General features: G+C 45.9%; 3 protein-coding genes across 15 annotated transcripts in view; all 3 read right to left on the bottom strand.

Moving 5' to 3' along the window:
* Nucleotides 1-1,456: 1,456 nt before the first annotated feature.
* LOC118512355 (beta-1,4-N-acetylgalactosaminyltransferase bre-4) lies at nt 1,457-7,528 on the bottom strand. Of its 7 annotated transcripts, none has more exons than XM_036056657.1 (7): nt 6,823-7,528; nt 6,151-6,374; nt 5,373-6,064; nt 4,754-5,300; nt 4,568-4,663; nt 3,299-3,425; nt 1,457-3,218 (listed from the first exon to the last, which is right to left on the bottom strand). In XM_036056657.1, the coding sequence occupies exons 2-7, from the start codon at nt 6,288-6,290 to the stop codon at nt 3,207-3,209; spliced, it is 1,614 nt and encodes a 537-aa protein (XP_035912550.1). In that variant the 5' UTR covers nt 6,291-6,374; nt 6,823-7,528; the 3' UTR covers nt 1,457-3,206. The 7 variants fall into 7 exon arrangements, with proteins under 7 accessions (XP_035912550.1, XP_035912557.1, XP_035912552.1 ...); XM_036056664.1 differs by having other exon boundaries at nt 1,457-3,215; XM_036056659.1 differs by having other exon boundaries at nt 6,833-7,528.
* A 332-nt stretch (nt 7,529-7,860) lies between these two features.
* LOC118512348 (tubulin-specific chaperone D) lies at nt 7,861-11,772 on the bottom strand. Its single transcript, XM_036056642.1, has 3 exons — nt 9,997-11,772; nt 9,527-9,937; nt 7,861-9,447 (listed from the first exon to the last, which is right to left on the bottom strand). The coding sequence occupies exons 1-3, from the start codon at nt 11,666-11,668 to the stop codon at nt 8,027-8,029; spliced, it is 3,504 nt and encodes a 1,167-aa protein (XP_035912535.1). The 5' UTR covers nt 11,669-11,772; the 3' UTR covers nt 7,861-8,026.
* Nucleotides 11,773-12,212: 440 nt separating this feature from the next.
* Nucleotides 12,213-22,110, bottom strand: part of LOC118512346 (tachykinin-like peptides receptor 86C) — a 70,711-nt gene continuing 60,813 nt past the window's right edge. For 4 of the 7 annotated variants that reach the window (XM_036056640.1, XM_036056634.1, XM_036056633.1 and 1 more), the window contains 6 exons: nt 20,491-20,629; nt 16,060-16,166; nt 15,554-15,713; nt 15,199-15,311; nt 14,000-14,187; nt 12,213-13,816 (listed from right to left, as the gene is read on the bottom strand). In XM_036056640.1, the coding sequence (XP_035912533.1) occupies nt 13,334-13,816; nt 14,000-14,187; nt 15,199-15,311; nt 15,554-15,713; nt 16,060-16,166; nt 20,491-20,629 (1,190 nt within the window). In that variant the 3' untranslated portion in view covers nt 12,213-13,333. The remainder of the gene's footprint in view (nt 13,817-13,999; nt 14,188-15,198; nt 15,312-15,553; nt 15,714-16,059; nt 16,167-20,490; nt 20,630-22,110) is intronic. The other 3 variants (XM_036056638.1, XM_036056637.1, XM_036056639.1) reach the window with 3 other exon arrangements.

Here is a 22,110-nt window from a genome sequence, read left to right as displayed (position 1 = left end):
TTTGTCATGTGCACAACAACACCCCTTTTCAGGGACAACTGTGGTGTAGATGCATCGACAATGGGCAACATTAAATGAGAGTGATAAGCACACCAAAAGGGTGCTTAAATGCTCCAGGTCCCGGTGACGATTTCATCATCCCTTCTCGCTGAGGTTACTTGGTTTACTTGTTACTTAGAGCGAGAAAGAATAACGATTTTGTTACCAGGATGTGTGCAGATAAGTGAGCAGTGTATTGAAAACCATCAAAGCACAAGTAACAATCAATTTATTGCGTATTGTCAACATAAAATAAAACTAAACAAGTAAGAGGCATGCATGTATGGAATGAGCGGTGAGCTCTCGGTCGCGGGTGATTTTGTTTCTTTTTATTTAATAATTTATTTATTATTACGGCCAAATGGCGTATTGTCAGGCGAAAATGAATAATAAAATCAAGGTATGTAGATATAGAAGGTAGAGTTGTTTAGAGCAAATTGACATTTCTCGACCTGACATAACAGTTCCGAGGAGATCAAGGGGAAGGGTATTGAGAAGAGTGACGGCAGCGTCGGAGGAGGCGCCGGTGGTGGTATCGCTTGCGATTTTTTGACGAAAAATGCAACCAAATATCGTCAATCGTCTGTGGGACAGCACTTAATATGCGAAGATGACCCATAAATTAGCGAAATTGCTCAAAGGACTGAGAATCGAGGCTGTTTGTTCATGTTGGTAGCCCCATACCATATGTTTTTGTAAACAAACTCTGACATAACTCGACTAAAATGTCGCCCTGTCAAATCGATAAAAATCCACCTTCTAAATACATACACCTTGAATAAAATCCAAAATAGCAACTGTCAGATGGATACGATCAATCGCATGACGTATCACTTTTAGAGCCCAGCCTGCGCTACACGCAAATGTGTCAAATGAAGAACGTCAAAATTTCTGATTTAAATTTGACCAAGCTGTTTTTCTCCAGGTGATGCTTTTTTTTTAATTTGTTTTCGTAACTTTTAATGTTTCCACTTTGGCGCTAGCTCTACAGGAGGTATCTGTATCTGCTATTTCTGACTTCTTAGTTAGGAGTCTTAGGACTTTGTTTGCCATTTTAAATAAAAGATAGTCCTGCGTACCGAGGCACGTTCGAAATAGGATTCGCTAGCGATGCTTTCATTTTTCTACCAGAACTAATAATAAACCTTCTCCATGATCTCAATTAAGTATATAATAATACGCCTTACATTGGAACCAAGAAGTATTGCCACACCCTAGCGGAACATTATGCCAGCTTCGTCCAAAACTCGAACCAATGGAGGACTTCCGGACAGTATGTCGCGTGCTTTGTATTTAGCCTTGCATTCTTCTTGCTGAATGATCTAGTCCATCCTCGACCTGCTACTAGCAAGTGAGTGATTTAATTTTAATCATTTAGAACGCCAACCAATGACAACAGCATTAACAACGCACAAAATAATATAGGTACGAGGTGTGCTATTATTATTGGTTCCCTACTATTGGTTTATTGTTTGGAATTCGATTTCAGAGTATCGTCACGCACTACCTTTCAATCGCCTGGTAATTTTAAGAATAATTGTGGATTATCATGTCAAGATACTAGCGATGGTGGATTAGTTTTGAAAGGGAATTAGTAGTTTTGTTCGTACCGTGTGTGGCGCTCTGCTCTGTGTCCGGTACCGTGGACACACCCTTCTGTCGCCTCACCAGTGTGGTAGTAATAAATGGAATTAACAACCGGCCCAAAAATAGCAATAATAACAGCCCAACAGGTGAACTGGATGCATAATAATAACCACCGTCCATCCACAACACGTGTGTTGTCCTCTATCGTTATACGTATGCCCCTCGTATGAGCTGGCTTCTTCGCGAGCTTTACCCCGAAATTCTTCTCCACCTTGGGGCTGTGTCATGGAGTTTAGTTAGTTAGATGTGTGTTGGAAAATGTATTTAGGGGTGGCCATTTCGTCTATAAAGTTTTAGCATTTCGTATTAACCTACTGTCCATAGCCATACTAATTTTTCCGCAGTGTTTGAGATTACTATTCGGTACAGCCGGACGGAACCTAATAAACATTGTTTGTGCCCATTTGTGTGCGGCGTAACTTTTGATTATAACAAATTTAGCTTAAACCGTGTAACTTGTGCATCCGTTTGCAGTAGTAAGTAATGCTCCGTTTGTTAGTATTATTGCTACTCGTTTCCCGTTTTTCTTTGCACCACCGCTGAGAGAACACAATCCGTTGCCGTACGGTAGGTAGGGGCTTTGAGGATTCACAAATAACAAGCTAAGTGAGCATTAACAGATAGTTTACATTCCATTTCAGGGGGTATTGCAGCTTTGCAGCGCGCCTAATTATACACTAAATAACACAGACAAGAGAATCATTGTTGCAGCGACGTCGTGATGATGTCGCTCTTCTTCTTGCGATTAAAACAAAACCATCCACCCAGCACGACACCACCTAACCGTTTTTTTTTCCTTTTGAAAATTAAACAACTATTTGAAGCCCAACAGCGGGGAAACACCTAACAAATCAGTTATAAAAAATTCTTCGAATCTAGTTTAACATTTTTCTGCACACTTTGTTGGACTTTGTTTTTGCTGCTTTGTGTTGAATGACCCTCCGCCAGAAATCCTCGTGCGCCAACGTAAGTACCGCGTATCAACGTATCTAGTCCCGCAGAGTATTCGAGAACTGGGGAAAGATTGATACAACTGTTTTCCTAACTTATTTCTACATAAATAATACACGCGCATACATACGCGCGGATTGCGGGAAGCTAAAGTCTAATCGATTGACTTACGATGTATAGTTTTATATCACTTTCCCGAAGAAGGAAACAGGATGACGCGGATTCTCTGGAGTACAATGGTTTGCTGTTTTTAAAATTTGTGCCTACACTTGACTTGCTGCAATGCAGCTTTTCGCATGAATGCTAGTGGATGGAAATAGGTTTCCCCGTTATCTTACACAGTTTGCTCTACTAAATTATACGTAAGATGAAAATTGTTGTGCCCGTGCACACCCAACACGTTCAACTCACTGTTACTGTTGTGGCCTCTACTACTACTACTACTACTACTACTCCCTCTACTACGCAGATATCTACAGCCCGCCCTGCTTGGGGATGAACCACGTTGTCGTCTTGTGTCTTGCGTTGTGGTAAATTTATCCTAGCCAATCCGCTAGAAACGACAATCATCAGCTGCCCTGCTGTGTTGGATGAAAGCAAATAATTAAATCCAAACGAGTTTACGGCGAACGAGGGCCGTACACCCACCGGAGCTACTTACATCCGGTGAAATGGCCGCATGGATCCAGGTGTACAACGGTTTGCGTATCAAGTTTACCAGCTGATAGTGCAACGAATTAAGCCCATCACTGTCGAAGCGTTTGGCGCCGTTTACTAGCTTTTCGTAGCTGTAATTGGTGTTGGGTAGAGGGAACACTTTAATTGTAACACGTGTGACAAATTTTTGTGAAAAAAAAAGCGCTGGAGCATCAAGTTCAATCGAGGGGAGACAAGCGATAAAACAGTATCGAATATGGGAATATCGCGTACTAATCGGTTCAAGCGTAAGTTCGTTGTATCCTCCCAATCTTATCCATCACCGTCTGGCCTGTACCTGGTGACTTCAATATTTGATCGCTTAAAGGTAGTTTGTTGTCAAGCCAAACCCAACCCAAAATCCTTAGTAGAAGTACCTCTGCTCAATCACGCAAACGGATTAGTCCAATGATAGTAGTTTGGCAGGCAAACGACCAAACGATATAACGCAACACTTATCCGAGGCAAAGCACAAGACCGTTGGAACAATTTTCAAAACCATCGGCATAGAGAAGACAAGGGCAAGAGAAGCGGACTAATAACACGCTCTTGAGGGTTACCCCAGACGTAGCTTCAAATCATTCGGAAAGAGAGTTCTCCACTCTTGGATCTCCAATGCCAAGTTTAGATCATTTCATGGCCAACAAATGCATAGGGATATTTGGCTTCATTGGTCAGGTAGGACAGGGCAGAGGTTCCCAGGTATAGTGTTTCGGTTTGTGCGAGAAGTTATGATACAAAAGGTCCTAGAGGTCATGTCTTCCATATTTCTGGCTTACTAGACTTATTGGTACGGCCCAGATGGGATTTGAACCCGGATAACCTGGCGTACCATACTGTACCCACCGGATTTGGCTGTTTTGGAGGATGCGGAGGATTGTTATCGCTAGTCAGAATCCAATGTAAAATAAATTTTGTTGGAGAAGTTGAGTTACAAAACGGGTCTCAACGGATTTTCAATTAATGTCACCCCATTGCCATTGCTTTTACTGCTAAGGTTAATGTATGAATGACTATGTATGTATGGCGGTATGATTTCTAATGTTCTAATTCTAATGCATTTTTTTTCTATGGACTTCTTCAAAGGGAGCCCACATCCGCAAACCACTTCCGACAAGTTACTTCAGTTAGAGTAGGCTACGCTCGCTTTCGATCGTTTTGGTTCGTGTACGATATCTAAACGGCAAGAACTTGGTTGTTTATAAAAAAAAAAAATTGCAAACTCCATACGTACCGCTTGGGGTTGGCCTTTTCCTTTTTGTGGTTTAGCATCGTGTACCGCGCTATATTGACCGGGTAGCGTGCGATGTGAAATCCTACGTGCTTTAATCTGAAACAAAGCAAGCACCCAAACGTTGCAGCAGGTTCATGTATTCCAGCGCATCATGCATTGGCTGGCTGGCGGAATCGATCAACGCACCTGTTCGACATGTCGTCATCCTCACCACCCCATCCCCAGAACGAGTTGGAGAACCCGTTCACCATGCGGAACTGTTTCTCCGTCATGGCGGACACACCGCCAAAGATGGTGCTGTACGGCAGCTTAAACCCGAACGTATCGACCGCCACCGACATGTGGCGCGGTTGGTCCGGGCAGGTGTACAGATTGCGATCGTCCATCGGAAGCAGATCGATGTCGTGAAACACCATGCACTCCCAGCTCTTTTGCTTCATCGCTTCGACGAACCCGATGTTCATGAGTGCGGCACGGTTGAACGAAGATCCGGCGGTCTGTTCCACTATGTAAATGCCGTACTCGAGCTGCTGCTTCATCAGCAGCGCGTGTATGTTCTTGAGGAAGATCGGTAAGTGCTGTTCGCGGTCGCGGTACGGTACGATGATGGCGACCCGGTTCCGCGCCGTACAGCCCGGCGGCACATACTGGCCGCCCGGTTGCAGCTTGGAAGCGAATCGTTTCTCTACCGCACTGATCGGTTCAAACAGTACGTCCACATCGATTGGTCCATCTGAAAGCGGAGAGTGTGTTTTTTTTTTAGCCAAGTTGCGACACCCGGATGCCGGTTGTTGTAGATATTTACCCAAATTGGGAGGAATCGGAGGACAGCTGTTTATGGTAAACTTGTCCGACAAATCGGAGCCCCGGTCCGGCTCTCTTGCTTCCTCATCATCGTCGTCATACACCCGGGGCAACAGCACGTTGGCCGCATTTTCCGGCTTCGGTGCCGGTAGCAGGGTTGAGGAGTTTTGAACATTGTTGTTAACTGCCGCCTCGGGCATGGATTTGTTGCCGCTTGCTTTTTCAGACTTTACGTTATGAATCCCGGAGATGTTGCCTACATTATCTATGCTATTGCTACTAAAATGACTATGCTGCGAGCTGCCAGCACTAGCGCTAGGAGTTACGATCGAGGAAATGTTACTACCGTTCTGCTTATCATCGGTCAGTTCGTACTGTTCAGATACCGTAGCTGTGCGTTTGGTTGGTTCGTGCGCGTGGTTTTGTATCACATGTTTAATTTCAGGATTATTGTGCTGTGCCGTGCCCGTTCTGTCGTCCGCGCTCGATGCTTGATTTCGTTCACCATCCGCCGAATGGTCGGGTAGTGGTGGTGGTGGTGAAGCGAACGAATCGTTGTTCATGGGTTGCCCATCGTTGTTGTGTTGCTGCTGTCCATTCGTGCTCTCTGTTCTATCGTTACCTACCATCGCCGAGGACGAGGGCGAGTGGGATTCTAGGCTGCCGTGGGTTCGCTTTGGCCATTGGGTTGCTCTGTGGTGCAGGGAGAATGGGCGATAATTTGGGAGTGTTCGGTTACACACCATGGGACGCCGTGCAAGCGCAACGATGGTACGTACCCTCCGGTTTTAAGGTGTGAAGAGTATCGACCGGTACCGCTGCCACTGTCCAGCTTGGAGTTGAGAAGGTTTAACAGGATCAGCAAAAATCCTGCACCCAACGCTGCCTTGATAGCGAGCGTGCGATTGCAGAACGCCATGAGTCCATTTACGGAGAAAAGGGGGTCAGCAGTGGAGAGCTCTTCCTTGTACCACAGTACATCGAATTCCGGGCACCAGTCGCTCTGTGGACGAGAGGAAGAGGATTTTGTTAGTTCTACGCTACCGTATGTTTATCACACGAGTTATACTTGTGTTAAGACAGTTTCCCTGTTTAACACTGAGAAGGGTTAATGTGGTCATGTTTTTGTTCTCACGAGATTATCTTTAAGAACCGTGCACAAAAACTATACCCCGAAACCGCCAATACACAGTGGAACCTGCGTGGAATAAACTCGTACTGATATAACTCAAACCCGAAATCAAATATCAGGTACGATGGCAAGTAAATTGTTTAAATGCTGATAAACTCTACAATCAGTAAAAAAGAAACAAACTTCAAATTAAATACACTTTGCGTCCGAAGCTGTTTGTGCAAACATTCCCCACCTCATACATCTTCATTCATCTCCGCAAGTCTTATCACATGATAGCGTGAAGCAACTATTGACACGCTGCAAGCGTCTTGCTTACTTCGTTCTACCTGTCGTGTAGCGTGATTTTCCTGGAACCGTTTTTCTGCACGATCGGTGGATGGTCACCACGACTAGCTGGCTATAGCTGGTATTGATTCATGCTCATGAGGTACGTGAACTCACTAAATTATTTCGATCGGTTCACACGTGGCCAATTTTCCGACGCGAAAATATTCACCAAAGACGATGTCCCATCGTTTGCCAGTCGCTCGCTCATCACGGCGCGGCTGAAGTACGTGCCATGCTACGGATATCCGCAACCACAAACCACTTCGGGTTACGGCAACGCAATCCAATCACAAATCGATATTTCACTCGAAACGAATCAATCGTCGTGCCGCAGTGCACACGGCGGTGTATGCGTAACTTTCTAATGCAGCGTATTTTTCATTCCTGCACGCTGATTTCTACACCTGCCGTAATGTATTGTGCGAACGGACGTTTGTTTACAGTCCGTCGATCCTGTGCTGAGTGCTGCTGCTGCTGCTGCTGGCCGTCGAGGAATATGCTGGTAAGTTTGTACTGTTCCGAAGATTGCACGGTTTGTAGGCCATGCAAAACCCGGGAGCTTGAAAGACCGGCTAATGGGGTCTGATTTTATGTAATTTAGCTGGCCACCGTAGGTATTGTTTGTGTCTTGCAGTGGACCTGTTCAGACGAACAGAGTGTACGGCGAGGAGAACGTGACGACGGGGGGGGAGTGTTGCCCATGACAGCAATGACACGCGCTCACATGCACACAAACACATCTCTTTTGGGTTGTTTTCTAGGGGAAACGTCAAACAACGTGACCCAAAAATGCTTCACACAGTGTGTCATTCAAACTGACGGTTGAAAGAGCGGATTTGAACGATTTTCATTCGATGACCCTATGTCTAAGCGATCCATCCAAACATTTATCGTATTTTAAATCTTTTTTGTTTATTACAGGCTACACATTATAGCGCGTTTTTACGTTACAACTGAATGTGTTTACGAGTTGAAACGAGACAGTTCGAATGCATTATGAGATAGCTAATGGAAACACTTTTTGAGCTTCGTTAAATAGCAATAATAACGTGCTATACTTCGAATCACCTTGAATATTAGAGCATTGTTTATTGGTAAGTAAGGCATTCAAAGTCATTAAACGTAGCAATACTACCAGTGCGCGCGCCGCGTTAGGTGGTTGGCACCTGGTGAACAGATGGTAGGTAAGAAAATTATTTCTTCACTTTGGTTACTGGCGGCTTGATGGCCATCAGCGTACAAAGCTTGTTACGAATTTGCCGTGCCTCCTCAAGCTCACCGTCCCACTTTTCCTCGCTCAGGCAAACCAACACCTCGTCCAGATTTTCCTCCGGTATCGCCGTTTGATCGCCATACACCAGCAACGTTTCGTACATCTTGAGCGCAGTTTCGCGCCGAATGTTGACGCACACCATGCCCAGATACACGACGAGCTTGCTCAGCACACGCTTGCATATTTTCGGCGCAAGCATAAGCGTACAGTAGACGGGAATGGAATCGATGTGCTTTCTGGTTTGCGTTGTCAGACCATTCACCAGGTTGAAGATGGGCTCGGCAAATGCGGTTGACGTTTCTTCCATAACGAGCAGCAATTTAGCGTTCGCCGAAGAGTTCAGCAGCTCGGCCAGGAACTGAAATGTGGACGTTATGAAGAGCGTGTCCTTGACGGTTTTCTCCTTTAGAATTTTCAGCACCACCGTGCCGAAAGTTGGGATGAAGGATTGGTGCGTTTTGAGATAGTCGTTTAAAATTTTGGACGCACACGTGTGCAGAGATTCGGTCGGTGCGCCAACGCTCAGTATCAACCCGGCCGACACGTGCTCCACGTACGCCGGTATGCCGAGCAGTTGAATGAACATCGGGAATGTGTGATGGGGAAACAGCCACAGCACTTCGGTTGTGTCCTGTGGAAATATGCTCCGCAGTGCTTGCCGCTGGTCGATGTGCGGTATTTGCGGTTCGTGGTAGATGAGCGCCGTGAACGTTTTGCCAGCTACGGCGCGAATTTTATCGATTCGTTCGACCGATTGTTTCGCGATCGCAATCATAGCATCCTGCACGTGCTGCGGCGTGAGTAATGTGGAGGGACATTTTGTCAGGAACGCGTACAGAGCGTGAATGCTAGCTTCACGAACCCACGAGCCAATATCACCTCTGTTGTCCAGCGCGTATTCCTCGAGCGCACGCAAATAGCAACCGAAGACCGGTCCGCACAGTATCTCGTTCGATTTGACCGAATGCTCAAATCCGACCGTCTGGACGATGTTCATCAGCGCGCGTATACAGTCCCGCCGCAGTTCGGAGTGGTTGTAGCCGACGGCAAACATTTCCGGCACGACAGTTTTCACATCGATCACTGACACGATTTCTTCCAAGCGCAGCTCGATCATAAACAGTGGCAAAGCACCGAGCGCGGACACGATTCCTTGTGCTTTGTGTTCGATCTGTGTGTCGCGCATCTCCTTGATGTAGTTGTCGATCAGGCTACCCAAACGATCGGCCGGTTCCGTCTTGTAGTAGGCATCGCAGAATTTCGAAAACGCGATCGTTGCCTGTTCCCGCGTGGCTGACTTTTCATCGACAATGCTTGCGTCCAGCAGCAATTGCCACGATTCTGTTGCAGTAAAAAAAGTTAAGGTCGTTAAGCAGGGTCAAGAATTTAAAAATGATCCTCTTCTAGCTACTAGCCTTACCCAAATATTCTCGCTGCGTGATCGGCAGCATGGCTTCGCTACAGTTGCGAATGAAACTGGCACAGCCGTGTTTCATGTACGTGCCACTCATTCCCTTGAACTGGCCGCGCAGCCGATATTTACCAATCAGCTGTCCAGCGAGTTCACTGATTTTGTTGTTAATGAAGCCCTCCTGTCCGTCGCCGGTTTGTCCGGAGCCGAGCGCTTGTAGCGCATTGATGACTTCTCCCAGCGCCAGCACGGCACCGTGCCGTGTGTTGAGCTCGGTTGATTCTGCCAGCAGAAACAGCTGCGGCACAACCGTATCTCGCATGTACTCCGGCGCGTGCTTCGTTAGATTGCGCAGCGCTTGTGCCGATAGCTCGCGGATGTTCGTATCCCAATGATTTATTTTACGTGAAATCAAATGATCTGCAACGGAACTCACTGTAGCAATCGCTCAATTACGAAAAAGACAAAACATTACTTACCTATTAAGTTGTATTTGTATTCGTGATACTTTGCGATGTATTCGCTGATGTTGAGAAATGCATTACTTCGCACCGCGACGGAGAAAAAATCGGCCGTAGTCAGAATGTCGATCCCATGCGGGAAGTTGCCCAACCGGCCAACACTCTCCTGAAATGCGGCCGAAGCCGCCCGCCGACAGTTTATTTCCCGATCGAAAACGGCCGTCACTAGCAGCGCCGAAGCAATGCTCTCCACGAACGGTTGCAGTACGGACGGGTGGTATGCCCTGGCGAATGCCCAGCTCATGTAGCATGCCGCATCGCGGATGTTTTGTCCCACGTTGCGATATCCCTGTATTTCATCGTACACCAACGCTTGCAGAAGCAGTGGCACGATTTCGGACAATCGCGACGGTAGCAATAAACCACGTTTGGCCAGCTCCGCCAATGCCAGGCAGGCCCCGTGCCAAGCATCATCTTGCTCGAGTGGATTCAACAGCTCAATCACGGATGACACGACTTCATCTCCCAGTAGCTTCGGCAGCCGGTTAGTGATTCGACCGATGCCTTTCGCCGACGACCAGCGCACAATCGTTGAATTGCCCTTCAGGCCAAGCAGTAGCCGCTCGACGATCTCCTCAATGTCGCCCGGAACTTCCTCATCATCGACGTCATCCTCCTCCTCCTCCGTACGCTCGGACAACGATTCCGTCTGCTGCACCTCCTTCAGTGAAGCGAGGGTAACCGTTTTTTGAACGTTCGCTAGCAACGAACGTGCACCTCGTTGGTAGCGCCATTTGGCAATCTTCGGTGGCAGCAGAACCAGCCCGATGCGTTGACAGATCTTGATGCATGTTTTATAGATTTTGAAGTCCTTCGAGATTGTTTCGTACTCCAGGTGCAGTACCCAATTGCTAAGCCGCTTGACGTAGGGAAGCAAATCCTCGCGCTTTCCATGCTTCAGGATGCATGCAATCGCTGTAAGCGGACCAATTTTAGCGTCCACTGTGTAATCTGCGTTGACGGTCATGGCCCAGTCGAACATTTTCTCCAAAAACACCATCTTCACATCGTTTCGTATAACGAATCGTGCTACCAAAAAGGCGACCACTGGCGTGCAGCTATCATCCTTCAGGCAGTTAGCTTTGCACAGCTCGTAGATACGCTCCATCGTGGAGGGGCATCCCGGCTCGGACGTATCCAGCCGGCTTAAATCGAACGGATTGAGCACTAGCAGCGATAGCCACAGCAGACCCATGTACCGGGTTTCCCAGTTTTGCCAATCGTCCAGATTCTGCTGCTCCACGAGACACAGCACAAACGACAGATGACGCACCTCATGCGGAAGGTTTTTTGCAAAGGCCTTAAACGTGCGAACCTTACATATTTGGTAGAGGTATTTTGATGCACGATGTTTAGTGTGCATTGCGGCATCGGCTTCTTGCAAAAATGGAATGATTTTGTTCACTATCTCCTCCAGGCTACGATCCAGCAGGTGGGGCTGCTCCTGGTACTTGGAAAAGATGCCGGAATACTCTTCGTAGGCATGCTCGAAATCGTCCTCCGTGACGGATTTGTCATGCAGCCCGTCTATCAGCTGAAGCACTCGCTGTTTGTCGCTCTCCTGAAATGCGTCCAGCACATTTTGTGGCCCGTCGTCTCCCTTACATTCGTCAATCACCGTTTCGACCATGTTGATAGTGTTTATCAACGTTTTTACTGCAATTTTCACGTATTCCTTAGCCAGCTGTGCGGTATGGTTTGTTGTTGTTGTTGCTGTTTACTGTATACAAATGCGATGCGATGCCTGACGTTTCGGGTGGCTGAGAAAATCAGAGCGCGTTTACGAAGCCTAGTTGAAGCTCGCTTGAACCGTAAATGGGTCGATCGCATCGCTAAACTCGAGTTGGCGTAGTCGAATCGAAAGCCACAGTTTATATTTGAAAATAGACGCACGTGGTTGCTGATGTAGTTGATATATGAATCGAATAGTATCAAACATGGGAATGGGAGCTCATAATACTGAACTTGCCGTGATTAGGTGGTGTCAGTAGCCAACTCCTGCTTGTTGCGTATTGAATTGGTCAGCCATTGATATCCTTGCTTTTCTTTTCATTTCCATAGGTGAAGCACGTTTTTCGTTCATTGAGGTGAGTACTAGATAATGCATCGATCAAATTCATTCGTCATCTACAGTACATTAATCATGAGAACAAACTTTTAAGCAGTGTATGCTATTGGTTGATGAAAAATCGGTATATTACGGTACATCCTTCGGTATCGTGTGAAAGTCAGAACCAGATTGCATCCGTTCGCGGCACATTCCACGGGTAGCAAATTTTTATTGACTTGTTTGCATACAGTTAGAGCATCTTCGTTTTTACAGAAAGTATCGTTACACGAATATATTTAACTATAACAATATGTACAAGAGTTCGATAGTTCGGGTGATTTCTTTTTACATACTATATCTTAAACGTTTCAGTGGAATAAAAGGGTGCACCTTGCTTGCAATATGATTTCGAAGCGATACGAGCCGCACAGTTTATCCCGTTGCCCATCAGAAACAAACTGCACAGCTCCTATCGAAGGTCCTATCGAGCGAGGCGATTCGCTTGTACCGGTTTTTGCCCAGCGCTCACAATACACAAATCGTTGGTCGAACAGCATCACAATCGATTTGGAAGTACGGCGTGCTCGCACGTATCGATTGTGGTGCGTGTATCGAAGCTACAACTATGTTGTCAGATTATCATCCAGTGGAAAAGGATCGCATAGCTAGCAACGAAACGGATCTTTGTTTGTTAGTAGGTATTATTTTGATGCCAGTTATTGCATTAATTTTTGCACAACTCGTCCGCAGCTCACCCGCACGGGTAGTTACCATGACGCAAAAGCTCTGACCCACAGGATGATACTCCAACAAGTAGTTAATAATTGGTGGTTATGGAATTTGATGGTGGTGGTGGGGTGGTTTCTGGCTAACGCAGCCACCGATTTCGTTCGTTCGTTCGTTCGTTGCTAATAGTTGACGTACAGTAGTACATGCAGTATACATGCATTTTGGGAAGGATCGGCGGCACATCCATCGAGCGCCCCCTTTCATAAGATATCAAACTCAATTTACATTAACTTCACTCCACATAAGCTTCTCCTATCTTTGGAATACTATCTAGATTCGTGGCGCTTCGTTGCTTTGCACGAACGGTTAAGTGTTGTCCGGTACACGGTCAGATGATCGTGCTTCAAGAGGAATCGTTCTTGATAGGATAGAGTAAGTGTTCCTTCTCTAGTGCACTTGCGTCCAGGGTTTCTTGTCCGGACGCGGCTTTCGCCACGAGACGTGCAGTTTTGCCTGTCATGTGCCACCGATTTTACAATGGCTCGATTTATTTACTATCATTAGCATGGTCGGTGGAGCGGTGACAGATTGGTCCTGGCGACCGGCACTATCTTCATTGGCCACTAAGCCACCACCATCGGCGAGCATTTGTTCGCCATGCTGTTTGCAGTGCTGCTGCTGCTGTTGCTGCTGCTGATGAGAATGATGATGATTGTGGCTGTGTTGCAGCAATGGTTGGCCATTCCCATTCCCTACGCCGTTCCCACTGTTGGTGGTTTTGCCTTGCCCTAGGCCGCTGCCATTAGTTCCGGCGAGGGTGGAGGAATTTTTCCGATTTGTCAGCTGAAGGGTTTCGCAGCCGTCCAAGCTTTTGGTGAGCGCCAACCGTTCCTCGACCGAGATGGGCGAGATTTGTGGCTGAAGACTGCCCGGATGATTGATGCTGTTGCGACCATGCTGATGTCGGCTTCCGTTGAATGACGTCTGCTGGGTGTGTTGCTGTGGATTCGGCGCGGGGTCGCATGTGGAGGAAGGGACACATTCAAAGAAATATTAACGCACTATAAATCTTTTGCGCTTCGCACGTGCGCTAGGAAGGGAGAAGGATAGTAGACAGCAAAGAGAGGCTTTTTGGTGGTGCTACAACAATAGTACGCCAAAAAAAAAGAAACGTGAAATAACCTTAAACCTGGCATCTCTTACACTGGCCAAATGATAATTGCTTCTGGTGCTGGGGCTCACGTTCAAGCGGGTCGCCGTGTGGCACAGCGACCGATCATCATAGCCTCCGACGCGGCCACCGTAGGCATGGGAGCTTCGCAGGCAGCGACATTTTTCCAGTGCATTTTTAAACTCACGTCGGAATTTGCCTGCAAACATGAAAAAAAAACGGGCGTTAAAGAAATGCACAATAATTGTTGTAAATGTGTGATGCAGTTTAAAATATCAATCCGTTTCATTAATTTGACAGACTTTGTGCATCCGTGCTGCAAATTGCTTTTCTGGACTGGTTTAACGCCCAAGCAAATATTTCCCCAAAAAAGGTAGGAAGTTGGATAGTTGCTGGATAGTTGCAATTAAAATGAAACACTGTTTAAACAATCCATTGCATATTGCATCGTCTCGAACGTTCGATCCCAAAAATTAAAAAAGCAAAAAACAACAGTGAGAACCTCCTGCTATCAAAGCGTATTTAATTTAACGATGCCAGCTCTGTGAGTCCACTGCAATGGATGAAGGATCAAAAGTTAATCGTGTCGCAGGGCCGTACGTACAGGGCCGACAACTGTGCTGAAGGTGTAGCTGAGGAGGGGGCCTCACTGCCGCCCTGTACGTCCCTAAATTCTTTGACAAGGGGTACATACATAATTGATTTTGCAACCTTTGCAACAACTACAGGAGCAGCGTCGATCGGCCAGCGTCCGTACAATAATGTCTAACGAAGTGTGTAAACACGGGTCCACGATGATGTCGCTGACACCATATTGTTTCTCTTCGGGTGTTTTTTTGCTTTGTTTTGTAACATTTCTTTTTTTCCTGCTCCCGGTGAACATCGGTTCCTGCAGCTGCTGCTGCTTTTCCTGCATGTTTTCGGTAACGTGGGCCATGCATAAAGGTAAAGCATACGACGCACGGAAAATGGTGAATCCCAAAATGCTTTGACGGAATCATAATATTGATCGATCGCAAAAAGTGTTGAATACGAAATACGGTAAATCTGGCAATATGTACGAATTTTATTAATTCTTCGGAAAACTTGCAAACGGAACGACAACATTTTTATAGCCGGATCACATCTTGAGCAATGGTTAAAATGAGTGTTAATTGCTGGTTTAAAAAAAACGGATCGATACACATTGAACGACATACTCCAGACCTACCGCTCATGAAGTTGTAGATCACAGGGTTCACGGCACTGTTTGCGTAGCAGAGCCAGTGGGAAAATAGAGATAGCACAGCCACGATATCACTCTGCCCAATGTCGACGGTATACCTGGGAAAGAGAGTTTCAGAATTTTTATTACAGATTTATCCGTATGTCCAGTACTCTTTATCGGGAAAATAATTGTTGAAGAAGATCGGAAAAAAATGTATCCAATAGGAGAAGCGATTGTACAGAAACTAAGGCAACTGGCTGAAAATTAAACTCCCACAACACACGCATATTGCTCCCTCGGTTGGGCTGATAAAAACTCGATCGGACAAAAAAAAGAACCGGCCTAGCCTAATGTTTACCTTGCGACGTTCAGCATGTGCACTGGAAAATAGCAACCGGCGAACATGATCACCACCGCTACTAACATTTTGGCCGCTTTCCGCCGTGCCCGCAGCTGGCCCATGGTGCTTGTGTTCCCCACACAATTCAGTGTCGTCCTGGTGCTGTGAACTGTGCGGCCAACGATGAGGCAGAACAGAAGATGGACACACAAAAAATGGCATGAGTCTCGATAAAACAAACACAGAACACATACGGAGATACGTCTGATAGGCTGGACGATGCAATCTAACGCCTTACAGGCAAGAGTGTCCGTGTCGGAATCTGAATGATGGCAATGTCGATTTTTTATCCGTCAAACTACGTAAGCGGAAAGGATGATGGTGAAAACGCTTAAGGGATCCATTTACGCGTGAGCTCTGCTAAACGATCTTGTGGGAAATGAAGCTGAAATCAGCTAACAAACTCGGTCGGTCGGTCGGAACCCGGATATTAGCCGAGTAAACGTTGCGGATACTATACTTACTGCCACACGGCTGGTTGCGGGATTCCCGATGGCCGGGGATAGTGTCCGAGCGCCACAGTACGCGAACTATTTGGAAGTAGGCTACGGTCATGAAGAGCAGCGGTAGCCTGTGGAGAGAAGCGCAGAAGAACGAACGAACGAACACATGGAACGTTAAACGGGAAACATATACATTTAAGCGCTAACCGAATCTTTAGCCCGATTAGGCCACCTACCAACCGTGTGTGGGGTCAGTTGGCCGAAAATTGAAGGTATAGGGACGAAATTAAACGAAAGCTCCACGATATTACATTTCGCCAAGCGTTTGGCGAACGTCACGACGTTGTCACGTGGAAATGGAAACAATAAACAGTGGTGATAATGATTATTGGATATAAGGTGGGAGGGTGGCTGGGGGAGGAGGGTGCTAGCTTAGTGTAATGTTTACGCTGATGCCCTGGTTCCGACAACTCTTCCAGTAGGCACAATGGGTTCTTGCGTGGGATGAAACTATAAATTTCTGAAGAGAAAAAAGCTAGAAAGCTTTAGGATCAAACTTGGGAAAATCTAAAATTTCCACTTGATTTACAATTTTTCTTTTAATAAAATAATATAAAGATAGTATAGATTGAAGATCGATAAAAAAGTACTTTATCATCATCAGAGGTATTAGGCGCCTCCACTGCGCTAGTCTTTCGGTACAAAGTATTTACTCTTATCTTATCAAACGAGCATAAGAAGTGAAGGAATTGAAGTGATTATATTTCTATTTCAAGACACAATTTCTACAATTTTAGTGTAACTTCAAGAGGTGTTGGCCTGCCACTCCCGGTATTTTTGACTCTATTATTTACCCATAGTCAGGCTATAGCCAGACTTTGAGGATTAAGTACGGAGCAACAATCAGGATGGGACTCGATACGACAGGATTTAATTGTTTCTAAAACATGAGTTCTTGGGGTGGTCCGGTGGCCGTGGCGATAACGGCGCCGGTCTTCACACGGCAGGACCGGGAAGGGTTCAAATCCCATTCAGACCGCCTCCACGTACGCAGGGCTGACTACTTTGACTACGGGTAGAATCAAGTCACAGAGAGGCAATAATGGCAGGCCGAGACCTCTCGGGTCCAAGAGGTTGTTGGGTTGGTTGGGTTGAAGTGCCAAGAAAGAAGAAAAAGAAAGCATCGGATCATATCTGGCCAGTACGTAGAAATAATTGCAGTCGTGATCTGTCCGAGTATGAAACGTTTTCTTGTCTTTTGCCTTTGAAATAACCCGCGTTTGTAACGTTTGGCAGTTTGCGCATCGAAAAATATGGTCTTCTTGGGGTTTACACACTACAAAAATACATTTAAGAAGTTGACTCACGATAACTATAATCGGAGCACTTTAACGTCTCCGGGAAACATGTCAAAGCTCTGGCCAGTGGTCTAGATAAAGCATTCGGATCGGCTATTTTATTAGCTAAACCCGTATAAATTTGAACACATTATTTGATAGTTGATCGCGGCAGATCACATTATAATTGTACAGTGGTGTATTTCGAAATTGGGAGGTTCGGTGGCCGAGGCGATAGCAGCGCCAGGCTTCATACGGCAGGACCGGGGCTCAAATCCCTTTCGGACCGCCTCCACGCACGCTGGGCTGACTACCTTGCTACGGGTAGAATCCAGTCACAGTAGAGCCAGAAAAGGCAGGCCGAGCCCTTTGGAGGTTGTAGTGCCAACGAAGAAGAAGAAGTCTTTCGAAATTACCATGAAAGGTTATACCAACACAAACCAGTCGAAGTCGATAATCGTCAACAAACAATAAGTATGCTGGTTGCTGAAGTGATGACAAACTACAACCAACATAATAAGCTCTTCACAAGCCATCAACGAGATTCAGCTCGACTTAAACGTCAGAGCCATGGAAAACTAAGTTGCTCAAACGCACATCATCAAACTTAAGTTAATTTTGCATTTAGTGTCTTTCATTCAATGTTTTACCTAGAGAAAGCTGAGTTCTATTCCCGTTCCATTCAACTATACTACTCATAATTTTGTTCAAGCGGCCCACGTCAACATGAGGAATTCAAATTCCATCGAGACCATATCTAGTTAAGGAAAATCAGAAGCGAGAGAGTAGCGCGTTTGAGGTAGGAGAAGTGAAATTTGTAAAAAGAAATCTCCTGTTGCAGCAGAGCTTAAATGTAATTTACGTTTTTTAATCAAACAATAAAAGCGTAAATTAAAAAGTTCTATTAAAAGTTCCTGCAAAAGAATTGTTGACATTTGCTCCATAATTACCATAGTGCAAGACGGTAAGTTGGCTGCGTATTTGAGCTTCACTGTTTTGGTTCCTGTTCGCAACATACTAGCAGACTGTGTATCGTTGTGTTAAGGTGTTTAACAAAGTACATATGCGATATAAGAATACGATGTACAGATTTATGAAGTAAATATTTGGCTCTCATTACATCGGCAATGTCTCCCGTTTAGCAACAGTTGGACTAAATACTCAACCCCCATCAAATGCACATCAATGTGCCGTAAGCGGCTAAAGAATGTCGCGCAATTCTTTTGGGGGACAAATGAAAATTATTACACCCGGCAAATGTCACGTGGCAGCAGTTTCTTCCCCGAGCTTTACCGATGCAAACGATAATAAGCGATATATGTGGAGAATACTGAATACAGGTCTAAACGCAGGAACGGAGGAAGAAGACCCGCAGCATACCGGTGGCATCCTGCGGCCGGCTAATGCCGGCTACGTACATGGAAATGCTTCCATTCCGCTGCAGGAAGGAATGTCAATACAATTCTCGTGGGAAGCCGTGGGTGCCACACGAACGTATCCAATATCGGGCACCAACGTTCGCAACGGTGGACAGAAACAATGCAAAACCCCTTTTTGAGCGTTTTGTTCGTTGGCCGTAGGAATGTGTTTGTAGCAGGGATTGCTTGTTTTGCTGATGCAGGGCACCCCAACCCGGGGACGTGTGCTGAGATTTGAGTGTGCGTGTGGAAACAATCGTCCTGATGGGAGGGTTTTTGTTTCCCGTTGCCTTGAGCGTTTCGGAAGGAAGGAAGCAACCGTGGCATGGATGGGAGGCACCTGGGTGTTGATGGGAGTGAGTAAGATTCTCGACGGTTTATCTTTGGGCTAAAATCTGGAACGCAACGCTCGAATAAGGTCCGGGGCGCGCTATCGTTTTCTGGGTAAGCGGCCACTACTTCCGGATGGTCTTTAATTCACTTCACTCATGCAGTGCGTATTGCTGTGGTGGGCGCGTGTGTGTCAGCTTTTGTTTTCCTCTCCACTCAAAAACAAGGAGTCAAAATCAAGGCCCTTTGCGTTGCCAAAGGAACGATGGGGCGATCTTTGTTCTTTCGCGTAGAAAGTAGTAGCAGTAGGCGGCGATGTAGGAGTGTGTTTTGCCCTCTCTTTCTCTCTCTCTCGTGTTCTGCCGTCTCGTACTCGGTAACACTGCCGGAAGCGACAAGGTGCCGGTTGTACCGAATCGAATGCGAGAAAAAGATATCTTTCATACCATCACACCGAATTGAGCCTTCTGGCAAGGGACGTACCATAATGTCATGTGCCATCGGCCGGGCTGGCGAAACAGATGGGCACGGAATGCGAACGGCCCGCTAAGCTGATTATAGCGATTCGTTCAGGGGTCCCACGCCATCCTGGCTTTGGTGCGAGTTGCTTGGGGCGGGTGAAACGGTAAGATTGTTTTCGATTTGTTTTGTATCATCACATCGAGAGAACCATCGATTGGGGTGTGAGGGGCTCGATTGGTGCTCGATAGTAGCTACAAAGTGTGTAACAAATATGGACGATAAATATCACACACACACACGCACACGCACATGTGGACATGGGATTTCGGTGTTTGTATGACGCAATTGCGATCAAGCAATAGCAAAGGATGTGTGCGTTTTGATTAGGAGTCGTTCAATGAATGGCACAACTTTGCCTTCTGCAGTCAAGATTTTTGGTCCTGACAACAATCTCGCCGGTAAAAGGTTGACATGCGAAGGTGTCACTCATGTGGGTTTATTCCCACCAGCAGTACTCGCTGCTGGCCGGTAAACGCTGTGTCAACAACCGTGTTATCTACTATCAATCGAAAGGTAAGTAGTGGTGATTGTTCGTTAACGGGTGATTTAGATTTAGTAACTGTGATTGTACATATTGGAGAGGAATGATTGATTAGCTCCCGCACTTAGAACGCTGGACTGATAAGGACGGCTCTCGAATGTCGGGACTGTGTGACAGATTTCTCGTAAACAGGAAGTCATTTCACACCGCCCAACTCGGTTTTCTCAAATCCCAAACCCAAACAGCAAACGGAACCCACAACATGGCGAACAAAATGGTTGGAACGGTAAGAAAAACGGAAACATTTGGGAGCTACGGGATCGTTCGGCCGTTCGCCAACACCAACACTGTGTGTCATACTTACGTGTAGAGCAGCACAAACTTGAAGATGTAGAAAGTTTTTTCCGTCTCGTTGTCCCACGTTGCGACACACTGGGTGAAAAGTTTGATGTCAAACCGTAACTTCTTGCGTCTCGTCGTCAGTACCAGGAACTCGGGCAGGTCTGCGCAGCGACACAGGACCGAGACAAAGAGAGGGAAGAGAGTTTTTAATAAAACGGCAAAGAACGTGCTTTGATATGACATAAACACATATGTACGATCGCAGTGTTGCAGCGAGCAAATGAAGGAAGCCAAAAGACCAAAAAAAAAAGGAAGCGCCAATGCACGTACGCGTCCCACGGAGAAGCTGCAGTGTAATTGAAAATGTGCTGGCTCAGCTTATCCGGTTTACAGGTTATTTTTGTTCCTTTCTTTTCAATTTGATGTTTTAAGCCTGCGCCTTTCACAGCGCAGTTTGGGGCAATGTGAATGGTTGTTTTATTTGCAAATAACATCATTATAGAGTGATATGCACGTGGGAAGTTGATCGCCTTTGTGAGAGCGATTTTTAATTAAAAATTTTAAATCGAAAAGCAAAAGATATTTCGTTAAAGAAACTTTAGAGGAGCTACAAACCCCCCCCCCCCATCCCTCGAAAATTCATTTCAACCGTAAAACTTGAGCCCCAATTTCAGAGGGTTGGAAGTTGGCATAAATCAATTGATTCAGTTTACACCACTTAACCATGTCCGCGCAAAAGGCAGAGCCATTTCTTTACGCACTTTGACGTTGCCGACGATTGTGGCGATGGCGGTGGCGGTTATAAAATCGAATGGCCGGAAAACGGGGAAAACACATCGCATTAGTATTCGCTACTACTGTAGCAAGTCCGAATAGACCGAATGGACGCTTGTAAAACAAGGGGGCTCCCATTATGCGGCAGATGGTGCATTAGATTAAAGACATCATCGTGTTAAATGACGAAACGCAAATGCGGCTTTCGAGGGGTCTTCGTTAGAGTTGGAATGTTGGAATTTGGTGAAGCGGTTGTGCCGCACGTTTAGTTAAAGTGGTTTCTGTAACTGTGAAATATTTAATTCTCAAACCAAGCATTGGGAAGGGAAGGGCAGTTTTTGTTTACTATTCAACGCCTTTGTTCGACCCGACAGTGAATCCTCTTGTTGGGTGATTGCAATAAAGCGTTGTTTTCTGACGCTCTGGCATTTTTAAACAACGCGACTTTAATATACTTTTACTTTTTTATAGCAAAACGGTCCGGCCGTCCTTTATAAATAAAAAAAAAGACATGAATTAAAATCACTATCGCCGATACTTTACTTAAGTAGTGTACTACTCAAGGCAAACGCAAGTCAGTCCTAAACATTTATTAGCAAAGTATTTATCCCGAAGTTCTTATGATTTTCATATGAATATGACTTTCAACACAAATGTCAAACCGAACCCAAATGAAACTTAAACAAACCAAGTGTCTAATCGCTGCTTTTATGAAACGATAGATTAATTGCAGTTAAACCACATTTAAAACATTACTTTCACAGTTCCTGCTTCATTTCATAGGCAATAATAGCAAACTATTGGGTTCTACGCGATTGCAGGATAGTCGAGCGTGGAAAATCAAATGGAAGGATTTAACATACATTCG

The sequence above is a fragment of the Anopheles stephensi genome, chromosome 3, assembly GCF_013141755.1.
Source record: "Anopheles stephensi strain Indian chromosome 3, UCI_ANSTEP_V1.0, whole genome shotgun sequence".
NCBI lineage: Eukaryota > Metazoa > Arthropoda > Insecta > Diptera > Culicidae > Anopheles > Anopheles stephensi.
The sequence above is the reverse complement of the archived record's forward strand: the minus strand, read 5'-3'. Positions and strand labels throughout refer to the sequence as shown.